Source organism: Seriola dumerili, unplaced genomic scaffold (assembly GCF_002260705.1).
Source record: "Seriola dumerili isolate Sdu_G_001 unplaced genomic scaffold, Sdu_1.0 BDQW01000226.1, whole genome shotgun sequence".
Classification (NCBI taxonomy): domain Eukaryota; kingdom Metazoa; phylum Chordata; class Actinopteri; order Carangiformes; family Carangidae; genus Seriola; species Seriola dumerili.
This window is the reverse complement of record NW_019174481.1, coordinates 219791-236609: the sequence shown is the minus strand read 5'-3', so window position 1 is coordinate 236609 and position 16819 is coordinate 219791. Positions and strand designations below refer to the sequence as shown.

The following is a 16819-nucleotide window of genomic DNA, read 5'->3' as shown; positions in this document are numbered from 1 at the left end:
GTAAAGTTAATGACAGGGAGTGAACCAGATTAACTTCCTCTTCCCTCATCAATCTCTAGTGTCCTCAAAAGATCTCAAGTTTCTTTTTTCTGTATTTTTGCTCCAGTCTGCAACAAAGAAGAACTGATTGCTTCCTTAAAAAAACTGAAAAACGAACAAACAAAAAAACAACTGTCATTTAGTGCAAGATGCTTGAGTTAAGGGTTCCTGTTATTACAAAGTCACAAAAGGCCAGACTGTGCCTGATAATGCAGGAGGATCAAAGGAAAAATGGTTAATGGTCCCCTACTGCCATCTAGTGAAACCTTCTATTCTGACACCAAGTACAACTTCCGATTACTTTTCCCCCCAGAAGGACACATATTCTTTATTGCAGTGATTTTCCTAATTAAATAAAGTCAATTAACATGAACAAGGTGTAACAAGGTAATTTAATCTGATATTCACAAACCTTGCAAATCATAGCGGGGATATAAAAGGCCTAGAGGAATAAAGTTATGTCATTTCAACCTTGCACTCAATGTATTTGTCTTTCAGCTTATTCAAAGAGAGTCAAAAAAAAAAAAAAAAAATTCACTTGTTACTTTTGAGGCCTTTCCAAAAATATATTTTCACCAATATTACAGCTTCTGTTCTGAACACACAGCATCTCAACCAAATAATATTTAACATCCAAATGCATTCATGCAGAAGAAACTGATGTAAGAAAAAAAAAGGAATAGCCTGGTGAGGAATGAGGGAGAAGAGCCATTTCTTTGTGCTGGATGTCAAAGTCCTTGACAAATGGATGTTATGATTACATTTAATTTACAATGAAGAGTAAATGAAACTTTTCACCCCACTTCTAGCAGTGACCGTACAGCATCATTCTATATTCCTTCATGTATTGCTTGGTTTAGTTAGTACGTTGCACTTTTAGTAGTAGCCACTCTGTCCAAGGCAGTGTTTCAGTATATTTGTAAAATGTTGTTAGACTCTGCTCCAGTCTGCCTTCAGGTCTGTCTGACTCAGTTCAAGTTCGAGTGGCTTTTCAGGTGCCTCCTCAGGTGGTTCAGACAGGTGTAGGTCTTGGGACAGATCTGGCAGTGGTATGGTCTCACTCCTGAGTGGTTCAACATGTGCTGCTTCAGCACACTTCCATCTGAGAAGGCTTTCCCACACTGAGAGCACACGTACGGCCGCTCTCCAGTATGAACACGCATGTGAACTGTTACCTTGTGTGCCATTGTGAAACCTTTGCCACACACCGTGCACTTGAATGGCCTCTCTCCTGTGTGGGTGAGCCTGTGGGTGCGCATTGCGCCCATCTGGGAGAAAGCCTTCCCACAATCTGGGCAGACGTGTGGCTTCTCGCCCGTGTGGACCCTGGTGTGACTCCTCAGTCCTCCTGCTGTGGAGAAACACTGTGAACAGTGAGTGCACTGGTACGGTCGCTCTCCTGTGTGAGTGCGCATGTGCTGCTTCAAGTCGTAGCGGTTCCTGAAGCCGCGGCCACAGACAAGACAGCTCTCTGGCCTGTCGTCGTTGTGGCGCAGCTCGTGATTGGCTAGGCATTTTTCAGACAAGAAACACTTGCCACATTCCTGACACTGATAGGGTTTCTCATGGTCAACTCTCTGATGGTACTTGAGCTCACTGATCCCAGGGAAAGTCTCATCACAGTATCTGCACCTGAAGCGATGGTTGGGGCTGTAGGGAAGCTGATGTTCACTCATCTGATGGTTTCTGAGCAGGTGGGCCATCTTGAAGGTCTTTCCGCAATGAGAACACTCGTATTTTGTCAGCAGCTGCACACACTGGTGTCTGACACGTTCATGGAGAGACCTGAACTGACACCCACACTTGGTGCAAATGTGGGCAGCGTTTTTACACTTTCTCTTCCTGTGGCCGGACAGGTGAGCCTCTGTGCGGAAGGCTTTGCCACACTGAGAGCATTTGTAAGGCTTCACTGCAGTGTGGAACCTCTGGTGTTCGAGAAATTCAAAGCGATATTTAAAGCTCCTTCCGCACAGCGGACAGTTGTGGGTGACTCGTCCACGAGGGTAGACAGCCTTCACAGAGGTCTTCCTGGACGACAGAGACGATGAAGATGTCCGATGAGCTGAGACACTTTTCCTGTGTTTACCTCCACTCATCAATTTGGCCGTCTCCATCTCACCAACCTCTTGATGCCGTTGTTGATGTTTGGTCAGACACTTGGAGGAGATGAAGCTCTTTCCACATTGCTTACAGTGGTATGGCTTATCATGATCTACTTGCTGATGATACTTCAGGTCACCAATTCCTGAAAAACCAACGCCACAATGGCTGCATTTGAAAAGGCGGCTTTGAACATGAGTTAGCAGGTGTTCCTTCAAGCTGCTAGACTTCTGAAAACTCTTTCCACAGTGCCCACAGTCGTAATTACGACCACGTTTTGGGCAGTGGTGTCTGAATTTGTCCAGCGAGGTTGGAAAACTGTTCCCACATTTAATACACAGATATGCAGCATTTTTGCATTTCCGCAGCCTGTGACCGGCCAACAGAGTGGCTGTTCTGAAAGCCCTCCCACACTCAGAGCAGTTGTACGGCTGCAGCCCGGTGTGAACTCTCTGGTGTTCGATGAGGACAGAGTGATGCTTGAAGCATTTGTCACACTCGGGGCATTTATGCATCCCTGACTGCTGTCTCCTGCGCGGAGACGACGAGATGTCAGTCCTTTTGGGTGATTCGGGAAAGTCAGTTGAGGTGGAAGGGTTTGTAGACAGTTCTTCGTCAAACATAACAATCTGAGGAACGTCATTATTTTCATCATCACAAGCACTCGGGTGGGAAGCGATGGCCACTTCCAGCGATGGAGGGAGAGACAAAGAGGGAATGAGAAGATCGTCTGACTGAAACGGAGCTGTGAGGAAAACATGAGGAAAAAAATATTCATGTAACAGTCTCTCACTTCTTCAGCTGACACACTATTCGTTGACTAGTTTATAGTAAATGTAAACTGTATACATACCAACACTACTCTTTGCCAGTTTCCCATGGCACTGTTTGCTTTGGAGAAGAAATTTTAGGTCGTCTCCGTTTGAGACGCACTGCATGTACTCCTCTAGGACAGAGGGGGCAGCACTGATCCAAGAAGCAGTCTACGAGGAGAAACGCAAACAATTTTGAATTTCAAGTTCAAAGTGTCTTGCATTTTAACTGTTTTGTTATTCTCGTTGTTTAGCAGTCCTTTCTCTACCTGTTTGAAATCTGGTATTGGCAGCAGCTCCTCAAGCCTTGTGAAGAATTCACAAACTAAAGTCTCCAGTGCTGTGTCGAAGTCAGGGCCATACTCCACAGGAAACACATTCTGTCAGATGAAAGAAAAGACAGCTTAACACCTTCAGAACGAGATGCTGTCCTTATGCTCAGACAGGGAATATCTACATTACATTTTTCACATTTTTGAATTGTAAAATTGTAATGAAAAAAACTGACTTCTAACATTAGAAATGTAGCAAATCATATGTTTTACTACGCCATATAAATTAAGTTTAATATCAATCTTACCTTGAGGAAATGTTCTCTGCCATCAGTATCCTCAATGAGGCCTTGTACGAGCTTCATGAAGTTTGCCTCTGGTGCTTCAATTACAGGATCATTTGTCTGGAAAACAAGACACCAGTGAGATGACCAGGTAAAAATGCCCCTAACAATTTCCCAGAGCTCAAGGTGATGTCTGCATATTGTTTGTTTTGACTGTCAAAATCTCACTGAAACCCAACCTACTGTCACAATAAAGCAGAAAAAAAATCTGAACTTTGAATAGTTTGAACCTGTTAAATTATTGGTATTTCTGCTTAAAATGTATTCAAAAAATTACTCTATTATCAAAATAGTTTTCTACTAATCGAGTAATTGATCATTTGGCTAATCATTTCAGTTCTACTATCGATCATTAAAACATTTATCACTCACCTCCTCAATGCAAGAAGATCGGATTCTGTTAAGATGGGTCTCAACAGCCTTGAGATCTTCAGGATGTTCAGAACGCAACAGTTCAAGAGTTGTCTATAGAAAATGTATTTTGTATTTTTAGTATCAGTGTTTCCATGACAATCTTTTCTGGATTATCATTATGGGTTTAAAGTCTTATTAAGAAAACCTCTTATTAAACACAAAAAATATATTTCAAATCACTTACCCTTGCTCTCAGGCCCAGTGAGAGCAGCCTCCCTTCTCTTTTACTCATCAGTTCAGGAACTGCATCCGTTACCATGGACACAAACTCCTCCAGTTTCCCATAGTGCTTTATGTTCCGCTGGCGTACCACTTCCCACATCACAGCTGACATCAGTCGTAGTGGTGGGACCAGGAGTGCCAGTGAGGACAGGGGGACGCTGAATTCTTCAAAGAGACATTAGATTGATTAACCCTAACCCAAACACACGTAATAGCAAAATAGTGTCACTGGTGTGTAGTCCCGGAGTTCACTTATAATGCATTTTCAGGAGGAAGTGGAATACACATCAGTGCTAATGGGAGACTAGAAATGCCTTTCCTTGTCAATTCAGCATCCCTCTGTACAGGCAGTTCAGCCACGGAAGTCTGCTCACTTTATTCTGGTATCCAACCCATCCCTGTGATGCCTAGCTACAGAGTGTAATACAGCAATCTATATTCCGTTATCTGGAGCACCAGGCTTCCCACATTGCACACAGCTAGCTCCAATCATTTATTTCATGTGCTCGTTGGGCCAGTCATCATATGCTAAAACAAACACATGCAGTGTTTTACTTTGCATCGCACACTGTGCGAAATGGCCAGTTTACCGATAGGACGTGGACGTTCCCAAACAGCTAACTGTTAGCATTACGTTAGTCACTTTACTTCATTTTAAGCTGCTGTGTTGCATTTGATATATTTTAACAACCTATTCGACCGCAGAGAAACATTTTAAACACAAGATATCGTTCATCATTTGTACAAATTATTGGTTCACGTAACGAGTCTAGCCACAAGGCCACTGGTGTTGCCTGGTTAAACCGGTGTATTATTGAGCAAAACAATTCTTGTTCCAGGGATTAGTCGAGGCCTGGTGAGCCTCGGCTAATCCTTCTCTTTAGCTTTTCGGCTAACCGTATAAGAAGCAGAAAACACAGTTTTACAAGCTTCATGAGCCAATACTTACCCATGTCGTTCATTTTGGAATTCTTCAATGACGATGGTTTGAAAAACCATTACACTATCAAATCTTTCATAGTTTCGGTTAGCGTGCTAGCTAACCGCATACGGGTCTTCAGGCGCCAACTTCTTCCTGAAACACGTTGTTCATTATGGGGAACATTGGCCCAGTCAGTGGCGGTTTGTAACAGGGATGTTTGTTTTGGTGTAGGGGGCAGCCCGAAAAAGCGATCCATAATCTACTGTCAAAATGAGATGCACCGCCTCTCCAGACCATCAAAAACATAAATCATAATAGTAACGTTTAAACTTGATAAACTGTATTTATGTATTTACTTATGTCTCATGATTTTTTGTGTCCCAGGTTATATAATAGAAAACTGAAAGATAAAAGTTTTGAATAACTTAGGGAGGTAGGAGCTACCTTTAAAAAATCACTGAAATTGTAATACTTTCTTCTTTTATTCTACAATATTCTAGGTTTATTTGAAGTTTATTTATTTCAGATAATTTATCATTTGTCGGTTTGTTTTTGACGGCACCAAATTAAAATATTGGTATTGTAAAAGGCCACTGCAGGATGTCTGATGTTGGATTCAAGTAGAAATTCTGCTGCTGTCAGGAACAAATTCTTTAGACAAACACTAAACACTGATAGTGGCAAATAATGTTAACTCCAATAAGAAATGACAGTTAACTGACAGTAGAAATATGCACTAATGAATACAGAGGGAGAATGTTTTCTTAGAGATCCTTTTAACATATGTTTCAGAAGGTCAGCGAAAGTAGCACACTTATAGAGTTTACAATCACAACAGATCTGACAAAGCAGGAAACGAAATCAGCCAGTATAAAGTTGCATTTCTGTAAAACAGTCCTTACAACAGAAGGTGAGTGTGAAACCTATAACACTGTGCAACAAGTCAGTACCACAGTCAGTACAGACAAGCTGTATGAAGACAATCATTCGAAGCCTTGTGGTAATTAAAAGGGATCAGACAGACTGGCTATGGACTTCACTGTGAGTTTTTAAGTGTCTCTTCAGGTGATTGAGGCATGTGTAAGTCTTTGCACACATCTGACAAGCGTAGGGCCGAACCCCTGTATGGTTCATGGTATGTTTTTTCAGTTCGCTACCCCGTGAAAAACCTTTCCCACATTCAGAGCAGACATAAGGACGTTCCCCGGTGTGAACGCGCATATGCAGTGTCACTTTACTCGCCATGGTGAATCCTCTCCCACATACAGTGCATTTGTATGGCTTCTCCCCCGTGTGGGTGCGTCTGTGTATCTGCAGCTCGCCAGCTGAAACAAAAGCCTTGCCGCAGTCTGAGCACAGATATGGTTTCTCTCCAGTGTGAGTTCTAATATGTATGTTCAGATTTCCTGACACAGAGAAACGTTTCCCACAGTACGTGCACTGAAAAGGCCTCTCACCCGTGTGGCTGCGCATGTGAAGATTCAAGTCATGTTTGTTCTTAAAAGCTTTGCCACAACGCACACAAATCTGTGTCCTCTTCTGTCTGTGGCGCAGCTCGTGGGCCGTCAAACATGCAGCAGAGCTGAAGAATTTCCCACACTGCATGCACTGATTGGACAGCTCGGGAGGATGGACCTTCTGATGGGATCTCAGCTCACTCATAGTGGGGTACACTTCCTTGCACTGTCTGCATGTGAAAATACGGTTCTGGGTGTGAGTCAGCTCATGCTTACCCAGCAAATACAATTTCTTAAAGCTTTTTCCGCACTGAGAACAATCAAACTTTTGGACACTATGAACACACTGGTGTCTAAATTTTTCCTGTATAGATTGAAAACTATTTCCACATTTGATGCAAATATAAGCTGCTTTTGTGCACTGTGTTCGTCTGTGTGTGGACAGGTCAGACGTCCTTCTGAAGGCCTTTCCGCACTGAGAGCACTTGTAAGGGTTTTCTCCTGTGTGCAGTCTTTGATGCTCCAGGAGCTCATAGCGATAAATAAAGCACTTCCCACACTGACTGCACTTGTGTGCAACTCTCTGCCGAGGGGGACCGATCATAGAGCTGGACAATACAGGACTCTCAGCAGATGTAGAGGGAGTTCTGTCATCGCACTCCTCCACAATGTGAACATCAGGAACACTGTCGCTGCATTTCCCCCCTGTTGTTTGTTCAGCATCGCTGCTGCTCTGACAGTGTGTCTCATTCTCATCCGGCCATCTTGTATCCTCTACCCCCATCTCCCCCTCTTCCTGAGGAGAAACTGCCACAGACTCTCTTTGGTTTTCAGATGTTTCTGTGATGGATTCCTTGTATTTGGTGTTGGTTGCTCTCAGTGAAGGGGAGAGAGATAGTGATGAGAAGAGCTGCTGCTCTGAGGGTGACGGAACTTTTTGAAAAAAGACATTAAAGAGAGAAAACAATCATATGTTGTCTATTTAATGGTGTTTAATTAAAATAATGCATTGACTCATGATTATTTCAGCACTGATATACACATAAAGACCTGGCTGGTAGTCCAGGCAGACACACTTACCACTGGAATCCATCTTGGCCATTTTCCCATGATGCACCTTGCTTCTGAGCAGTACTTTGAGGTCATCTGCTTTGGTTACACACTGCATGTACTCTTCTAGCACAGAGGATGTATCACTGATCCACACTGCAGTCTTTATCAAACACACATAACTATTATTTTGATGGACTAGAACCAGGGAATCTGGAAATGCAATTCAAATGCAAATGCGTTTTTATTATAGCAGAAAATCATGGTGTGTGTACCTGTTTAAAGTTTGGTATAAGCACCAGCTCTTCCAGTCGGGTGAAGAACTCAGAAACCAGAGTCTCCAGTGCTGTATCGAAGCTGGGGCCATACTCCAAAGGAAACACATTCTGTCAGGTAGAAAATTTCAACCAAATGTCTGGATATGAAGTCTCATGATACCACATCATTTGAAAAAAACAAACTGCCCCTTTTCATGTTAAAACTAACAACGAGGCAAAAACAGAGTCACACCTCGAGGAAGTGTTCTCTCCCCTCTGGGTCCTCTAGAAGTCTCTGAACAAGCCGGACAAAGTTCGCTTCAAGAGCTTCATTTTCTGGCTGAAGCTGTCAAGTAAAAATGTGCACATTTAAAATAAGCATAACAATTCTTAAAACACACCACAGTCAATGTCCATGATTAACAAAGTCACACACCTGCTTTGAGCTGGATGGCAGGAGGCTGTCTAAGTGTGTTCTCACACGTCTGAAATCCTCTGACTGTTCAGAGCATAACATCTGTAACGTCATCTGGAAAAGACATGGAGACATTCACAATTAAGAAAACAGAAGAATCCCTCCTTGTAGCTGCAAACACCCCAGTGATCATTATTATTATTATTATTATTAAATACTTTATTTAAACAGGTAGTCTCATTGAGATTGAATACCTTTTAAACTCAATATCTGCCACTGCCAACTCTATATTAATGTACAGTATGGGGCATCAGTGTTTCTTACCTTTGCTCTTAAGGCCAGAGTGAGCAGCCTCATCTGTCTGTTTGTCAAGATGTCAGGGATGGCTTCAGTTACCAAGGACACAAACTCCTCCACTTTCCCATAATGCTTTATGTTCCTCTGATGAACCACCTTCCACATCACAGCCAACATCACTCGCAGAGGTGGAGCCAGGAGCCTCAGCGAGGACATGGGGAGGGAGCCCTCTACATGGGGAGAGAGGCATCATTAGATCAATAAATGGATCCAGTCACAGAAATCTTTCTGTCACACAAGAAATATTAGGCATCTATATTAAAATCTACAGTCTTCACATGAGAGAGAGAAAGTTGTGCTGAAATAACAAGTTAAGAAAACATGAACTCCCTTCAGTGGACATGGATAACACTGCAATCTGCAAAGACTCAAGTTTCTGTGGCTTGTTTTTGCAAGAGATATGGTGTCAGATGCCAAAGAAAACGTTAAGAGGCAAAGACTGCATGTATTCGTTATCTTTTATTGTGTTTGGGGGTTGTTCTTGATGTATTGGTGTAACTGTTTAGTGTTCAATACAGATGACTTCTCTTTAAAAAGATTTTAATTTCAGTGTGACTTTATCTTAACTGAAAAAAATAGGAAAAGAAGCTGGATGAATAAAACTCTTTAGATGTGTATAAGAGTATTGTTTAGGTTGATTCATTTTCTTTTTAACTGGGTTTGTCTCCTGTTGATATTTTGAGAGGCCGAAGCCACAGTTCGTTTCATCAGTATCGAACTAGAGTATTAACATTAGTTAAGTTATAACATACTGGGCTGGACTGGGGCTAGAAATACACAACAAATACAAAGTGGAAAACTTAATTCTTCTGTTCAATATTTGCTCCAAATGAAATGAATATAAAATAAACAGCATCTTTGCGTTATATCTAGATTAAAAACCCCAGGAACTATTATAACTTTTTGATAAATCGATGCTATGAAGTTAGCGTTAGCAGGCATGCTAACATCAAAACAAACCGATGATTATAGCAGCAAAATACTAAACGTTACCCATTTTATTCCCCTGAAGAGCTGTGATAGAGGAATGGGAACAGATAAGTGTTTCTTAGATAAAATATCTTCCTCCTGCAGTGAATGGCAGTAAAAAAAAAAAGCTTTTAGTCCCACTCCTCGACACTTTCTTCTTGTTGTCAATTGCAGCTGAACGCCACTTCCGGACTCTCCTTCTTCTTCGAATGAATTTCCGGCAGGCTGTACACTGTAACGCGTAATGCCGCCCTCCATAGGAGAGGGGTTTGTTGATTATTATGTTTGTTTGTTTTTTGTAATGCAGATCAGTTGAGATCGATCTATCAATAAGTAGGAAATTAATTTCAGATGAAAAAACACAGACTTGAAAGAGAAAGTTTGACAACTCCACGAATGACTGTTGGCTTTCACTTCCGACTTTGTTACGTGAGAATACAACATGTTGGGCTGTTTCCAAATTCCCACACTGACAGAGACCATCTGGATGTTTGCCCATGACTTTGAAATTGCTTGCTGGACCACAATGCCCCAGCCTCAGCCTAGTTAGAACAACATCATCCCTTCTCCAGAGTCTATCATCTGCCTCGTTCTTTGAACAGATGACTCCAGAGAGAAATCATACCTACCCCTACACGATTCCTTCCACTCTATGTGCCACTGAAGCTCAGTTCTTCCATGTAAATGCTAAAGCATTCATGCAGAACCTTCAGATCAGTAGTTTCCCTTAACAGAGATTCCCACATAAAAAACCCACATTAGTCCATATTCTGGATTATAAACAAGCAGCACAAAATCTCCTGCAGCAGGTCCGGGGAGACGCTTGATATGGATACGCTCTGAAGGATCTGAAGAAAAAAATCTTCATTAACTCTCTCTAAAATTGATTTACATATTTGTAAACATGACCACGTGGAAGAACTGAAGAAACCTCCTGGATTAGAGGTGAAACATCTTCAAGCATCTACAACCAGGTCCCGTCGCCCTCGATTCAACTTTCTTGGCCAACCATGACCTGGGTGACTGAGAATCCTCATGGGTGTCATAAATGTGATTTCTCCACAGCAGGCGCACAAGTACCTGATGAGCAAAGTTGTATTGAGGCTGTTTAGGAGTCAGCTAAACTTGGTTCCTGGTTCCACCTCTACAACTGACGGAGAAACACGGGGTGAGATACAGAAACAGCCATAAATCAGTGTGTGCACACAAAGCAGTCAGAAAGATTACAAACATATCCTTGATGGAGAAACAAAATCTGGAACAGAAATCATTAGTTTTCATAACTGGATCCAGTTCCACCTGCAAGAAAAAGGCAGGCGCTTGGACCACCGAGGATACAAAGCCAGGGAGCATGACTGACAGGAAATGGCTTAATAACATAATCTGTTGTTTTTAAAAATCCATGTTTCTGTTTTGGAAAGAATAAAACACAGACATTAATAAAGAAAATGATTAGGCCTCTGAAATCTCAACCACATGTGCTCCAGTTACACATAAACATCACGTTGTTGGCCTTTCTGTTGCCCCCTTACAGCCTCTCCTCTGTCTCCTGATTTCACTCACCAGCCAGTGTCATCTGGTCCCAACAACCTGCACTCATCTGTAGATGCTTGAATCCCCTCGTGGTGGCAGTGAAGGATTTCTAACAGCGGTGGCCCAGTAAGTATTTATCAGAACGAGAGGACCCATGGGAGAAGTAATTAGATAGTGCCTCATCAGACCATCTGGACAGCGTTAGCCACCATGACTAAGTAAATCCCTGCGCTGCACGGTGACCGACAGAAACACCCTCATGTACCTAAAAAAGGCCATTTCCTATTCTCTTCTCTTCTTTTTTTTTTTTTTTTTTTTTTTTTTTTTTTTGATTCTCAACCGTTTTAGTGAGGCCATGATTTTTTATTTTGTCATCAGCAACAGCCAACCAGCAGCCTTGCAACCATGTCAGCTGAGTGTATTTGTTGTTTTGAATTTTTTAAACCTCTGTATCTGGCAAATTATTGAAAAACATTATAACAAACATTATTGTGATGTAATATATAGATGACCAGTTTAATTCCGTTCAGAGCTTCATAACAGGCAGATTCCTCTCTGTGAGTTGGATTTGAACTGAGCCGTACAGTAACTTTCACTGCTCAGATGTTTTAGTAGTTTACAGGACGTTCCTGAAAGAATTTCGAGATACTAAATTAAAATCAGAAGAACACTTACTAAGTTAGTAAAAGTTTGGACTTAGGGCGGCTGCAATCTGTACTTTATGATAACAATAGATCAAATGTAGTTGCTGCTCAACTCTCCAGAGCTTCACGGCATCTTTCAGGTCACTGCTTTCATTTTCTACATCCAACTTCATTGTTTTGGTTCACACTAACCACTCTCACCCATATGCAAATGTAGTATATGTACATATATTGAATTTCCATATATGAAATACATGTACATTTTCATTTTATATGTACATATATGTAAAAATTCTATATGAAACCTTTAGAAATTGGAACAATTTCATATACTAACATATATTTGGCCAATATATATACATTAATGTATGTATGCTTACATTAAAGATAGATGTTACATAAATATATATCCATCCCACAGCCTGTATGTGTTGATATGATGTACAGTAGAGTCCAAAAGTCTGAGACCACTTCCCCAAAATGTTTCCCAGAAAGTTAGACATGTTTAAAATTAATGAGAAATATAGGAAACACATTTACAAACATATAGATATTTAAACATGAGTTGTTTTAATAAACTTGCATAAATAAATATATAATTAAAATAAAAAAATAATACATTTAATAAAATAAATAGATTAAATATATAATGTTAACACATGTTAACACATAATTTGTACATAGAATACATAAACTTGAGCATGTGTTCTATGTAAAAATTAATCAAATGGATATTTTTAATATATGTACAAATACAAATTTTACTAAGGGCATTTCATATATGTTATAAACTTATATCTTCATCTATCCAGAGGATGTATATACGTGATAATAATATCTCCCCTCATAGGTGAAACATATGGCTACATGACTGTTGATATAGGGACATGTACTGTATGTCATATATTACATTTCTATATGGGCGCTGTGTCATTTTCGGCTGCAGTGGGCAACAATATTCAGCGAATCTGCTCTAAAAACACACGGTACATTATGTGGACCAAAGTGCAGACACACTAAGTTAGCAGTGAGCTGGCTGGACATGTTTGACTAACCAGAATATTTAGTAACTAAAGAGCCAAATATTTCCCTCTGGAGTTGATGGAGACCAAAACAGAGCTAAGAGGAAGAGGAGAGTGAATATTGGACTTTAGATTCATCAGGTGGACAGACACACAACTCCAAATGAATTATAATGTTGCTCTGTGACTATCAGATGGATATATTTATCTTTTTATTTATTATTATTATTATTATTATTATTATTAATACATTTTTTCAGCTTAAAAATTGGTAAAATGTCAGTATTTGTTCACACAGCTTGTTTCTACTGCTACAATTTGTTCATTATATGAAAACAATTTAAACCAAATAGTCAAAATTATAATTAATAACATTTTGAAATGAGCGTTTTTAAACTTTTAATCACATTTATATTATATTACAAAAATGTATTTTCTTGGCAGTGAGGGGCTTCCATAAAAATGTATTGATTTTAAAACATAGACTCTCATAATAAATATAATAAATAAAATGAATTACATTCCCACTGACCTCTTTAACTGATGATGACATACATACAACATGTAATTTATCAAATATCTTTTTTTTATATTAGAGTTCAGCATATCCACATTATATGTAGACAATTTGTAATGAATTGCGTTGTCATGGCTGTGTTTTACTGTTTGCTGCTGCATTTTGCAATTAGACATATTGCCTTTTTAATCTTTTTAAAAATGTTTTCTCTCTCTGATGAAGCTTTAATCTCCACCACATGTCCAAACGCTTAAAAATCAGATCAATTACCAAGTCACATTCAGTCAAGTCACATTTTTCTGGCACTTCACGCACGAACCCAAATTAAATTCAAAGTAAGCATCTGTCTATTATGACGACGGATGGCCAAAGCATAGTGCGCATCGGTGTTGTAGTTGTGTTAATGCATGTATGTCCACATGTGTACTGTATGTGCGTGTGTGTGTGTGTGTGTGTGTGGGAGTGAGAGAGAGAGAGAGAGAGAGAGAGAGAGAGAGAGAGAGAGAGAGAGTGCGTGCATTTGTGTGTCTGTGAGTGTGTAATTAAAACAAGTGATTTTTTTTTACACACAGATTATCCCTCTATCCCAGCTGGTCAGAGTTGGATTTGACCACCCCGACAACCAGAGAGAGGAAATCTCTTTGGGGCTAAATCCAAATTGGCACCCTTGATGATTTTTTTCCAAACTGAAAATGTGGGAGTGCTCAACTATTAACTTGAATTCGGCACAAAAAAATCTAAACATAACCAAACATTTTTGTAATGTAACTCACCGACAGCTAGAAGAAGGAAAAGTCAAATTGTAGAGACGGAAAATACACACAAATGGCAAACTTTCCAGTTTCTTTGGTTTTTATTATATTTTTACGGCTGGTCACTATTTATTAATGGATTTTCCACGACTTCAATAGAGTTTTTGGCGATTAATCATGTAGCAGCATCACTGTGTGTGTGTGTGTGTGTGTGTGTGTGTGTGTGTGTGTGTGTGTGTGACCCTGCTCTGTAAAATACTTCAAAGAATTGATCATCATTCATTCATTAATAGCACAGAGGCGACGTTGTTGAGGGGTTTTATGTGATTGTACTGCATTTGTGGAGGCATTATAAACAAATTCAAGCTTTAAAGGGCAATACACTCACAAGGACAGACAAGCCATGGAGATGCAGAGGTTTGTGCACATCTGTCCTGTTTGTTTGTTTTTTTTTTATACACACATGGACTCAGAGAGAGAGAGATTTAACAGCGCCCTGCCTTGTAATGAGGTCAAATCAGCTAACTGGTCCCTCATGTGAAAATGGAGAAACACTGCACAGTTGTGAATTTTGCCTTAAGCACCGTGTAGTACGTTCAAAACAATATTTATAAATGTAAAACACACAAATAAGTGGTAGCAATGTGTTACAGATTATAAAGTCTATTTTGCAGAATAATCCAAACATGAATCTACTATTTGAATTTGTGCTGAGAGCTGGAAAACCCACAAATATGGAGGGAAGTTTTATTACCGTTTAATAAAACAGTTTGTGAAATGATCAACCTAAATGCAATACAGACAATCAGCTTCTCAAGGAAAGTCTTTTATATAAAAATTAACACAGTAAATTTATATAATTTGATCATATTGTGTTATGGCCATCATGAGAGTCACTGAAATGGTCTTTCAATATAAATACATTAAAAAAAACAGATAAAAATGATCTTTACATACATACATTACACAGCCTCAAAGCTCTTTACACAGTTAATTACAAAATGAGCTTTCAGTGCATTCATGCTTTTCCAATCCACATCCATCAGATCAAATTAAATGGTCTAAAGAGATTCAGAGAAGTGTGCGGACGACAATCAAAATCAGGCACATAATTCAGGGATTATTAGTACACATAACCCGTCTTTGTAATCAACACAGCGCAAAAAACGTGTGCTGTGTTTGACCAAATAATTGCAAATTGTACTTTTTCGATGAAGAAACATAGTATATTTCTGTATATTAAGATATATATGTGTACTGATATTAAGATACATTAAGATATCTATAACAGAAGAGGGAATTATTCTTTTTTTCATGTTTCTGTGTCATGAAATGAATGAATTAAATAATTATTTTTTTATCCGGGGACCATGTCTCTGTCATCGTGTACAGTATAAATCACCTTCATTCAATCAAAGTGCATATGAAAAGGGAGCATTTGAATAATTTAATTGTTCACACCAGTCATAAATTCAAAAAGAACAAAAAAACATTAGAAATTATTATCAATGCATAATGTTGTCTTACAATTTGTTACACGCTTTTACTTTTAATTGGAACATTTTATGTGCAATATATAGTCATGTATATATTTATATTAGTATCGGTTAAAATCATATTAGTAACACCTGAATAACAACTTTATAGCAGCTACAGTCATGAATGCAAATTCATTTCTCAGGTCAACATTAGTTGGCAATACAGCCTGCTAGCTACAGTATAGAAGCTTACTGGGAATTATTTGGTAGGAATTGCATACTGCTCATATTCTCAATCTGCTTTTAGCCCTGCCAGTGTTTATGAGCTGCGAGGCTGCAGGACGCTGGTGAACCAGGCCGCCACACAGCTGAAACCTCTGAGCCCTTGTAGAGTGGGATCTTTATCATTATCAAAACATCTGGGCAGAATCAGAATTTATATTTGTAGAAAATGTGGAAAAACCTACAGAAAATCTTCTCACAAAAATATATATGTATATATATATGTATATATATACATATATATATATATCTTCTTTTTTTGTTGTTTGTTTGTTTGTTTTTTTACAAATATTTATTTCTGTCACAAGGGTGAGTAATCCCAAGCGCTTAATCCGTCCAAATGCTGTTTTAGAAATGTAGCTAATGCATTTGCTTTACCTTTACCACATGTTTTTTTCAGTTACTTTTAAACAATTCTTTTAGAAGCATTTTAATCACTTACTGCCCTTTTCTTTTGGTGTTTCAGGTTATATTTGTCCCTTCAGTGTCTCTCATGTCTTCAGCCTTGAGGTAAGATATTTTGCTCTAGATACAAATTTAATTGAAAAACGAGTTGAATAATTTACCTAATGAATTAAAAATAAGAATTTAATATTCACAAAGCTTTCCTACAGTAAAGTTGATGTATGTTATCATGTGTTGTTACGACTGAACGCAGGTAACACATGTTAGCTCATGTGTCTTTAATGTTTTGTATAGCTAGACAATAAAAATAGGGTGAATCAGTTTCTTTTTCTCTGGTATCAAATCCCTCCTCCTCTGACGGAGGTGGTGACTGTGACAAAACTGACTCCTGGGTTGTTCAGTTTACACAGAGGCTGTGAGCTACTTAAAAATATTGCATATTTCCTCTGCATCTGCTAACATATAAAAAGGTTCTTCTCTTTGACCATGAGTTATTTTTGAGCTATATTCTCTGCTGTAAACAAAACGGACAAAAACCACACAACCACTCTCCTCA

At 39.3% G+C, this 16819-nt stretch overlaps 2 protein-coding genes across 2 annotated transcripts; both read right to left on the bottom strand.

The window, feature by feature from the left end:
- Positions 1-560: 560 nt before the first annotated feature.
- On the bottom strand, positions 561-5273 carry LOC111228978 (zinc finger protein 665-like). The gene is made up of 7 exons (XM_022755110.1): positions 5153-5273; positions 4166-4368; positions 3940-4032; positions 3532-3627; positions 3221-3331; positions 2993-3122; positions 561-2884 (listed from the first exon to the last, which is right to left on the bottom strand). The coding sequence occupies exons 1-7, from the start codon at positions 5163-5165 to the stop codon at positions 1008-1010; spliced, it is 2523 nt and encodes an 840-aa protein (XP_022610831.1). The 5' UTR covers positions 5166-5273; the 3' UTR covers positions 561-1007.
- Positions 5274-5890: 617 nt separating this feature from the next.
- On the bottom strand, positions 5891-9792 carry LOC111228988 (zinc finger protein ZFMSA12A). The gene is made up of 7 exons (XM_022755122.1): positions 9655-9792; positions 8629-8831; positions 8326-8418; positions 8143-8235; positions 7908-8018; positions 7663-7795; positions 5891-7515 (listed from the first exon to the last, which is right to left on the bottom strand). The coding sequence occupies exons 1-7, from the start codon at positions 9656-9658 to the stop codon at positions 6140-6142; spliced, it is 2013 nt and encodes a 670-aa protein (XP_022610843.1). The 5' UTR covers positions 9659-9792; the 3' UTR covers positions 5891-6139.
- Between the last annotated feature and the right edge of the window lie 7027 nt (positions 9793-16819).

Bases quoted from the DNA above. Each gene is read 5' to 3' on its own strand.
- LOC111228978 (XM_022755110.1), bottom strand. The intron at 3,332-3,531 runs GTAAGATTGATA...TTCATCTGACAG, and splicing joins GCAGAGAACATTTCCTCAAG to AATGTGTTTCCTGTGGAGTA. The intron at 2,885-2,992 runs GTATGTATACAG...TTTTCCTCACAG, and splicing joins ACTGGCAAAGAGTAGTGTTG to CTCCGTTTCAGTCAGACGAT.
- LOC111228988 (XM_022755122.1), bottom strand. The intron at 7,796-7,907 runs GTACACACACCA...TGTTTGATAAAG, and splicing joins TTATACCAAACTTTAAACAG to ACTGCAGTGTGGATCAGTGA. The intron at 7,516-7,662 runs GTAAGTGTGTCT...TTTTTCAAAAAG, and splicing joins GGCCAAGATGGATTCCAGTG to TTCCGTCACCCTCAGAGCAG.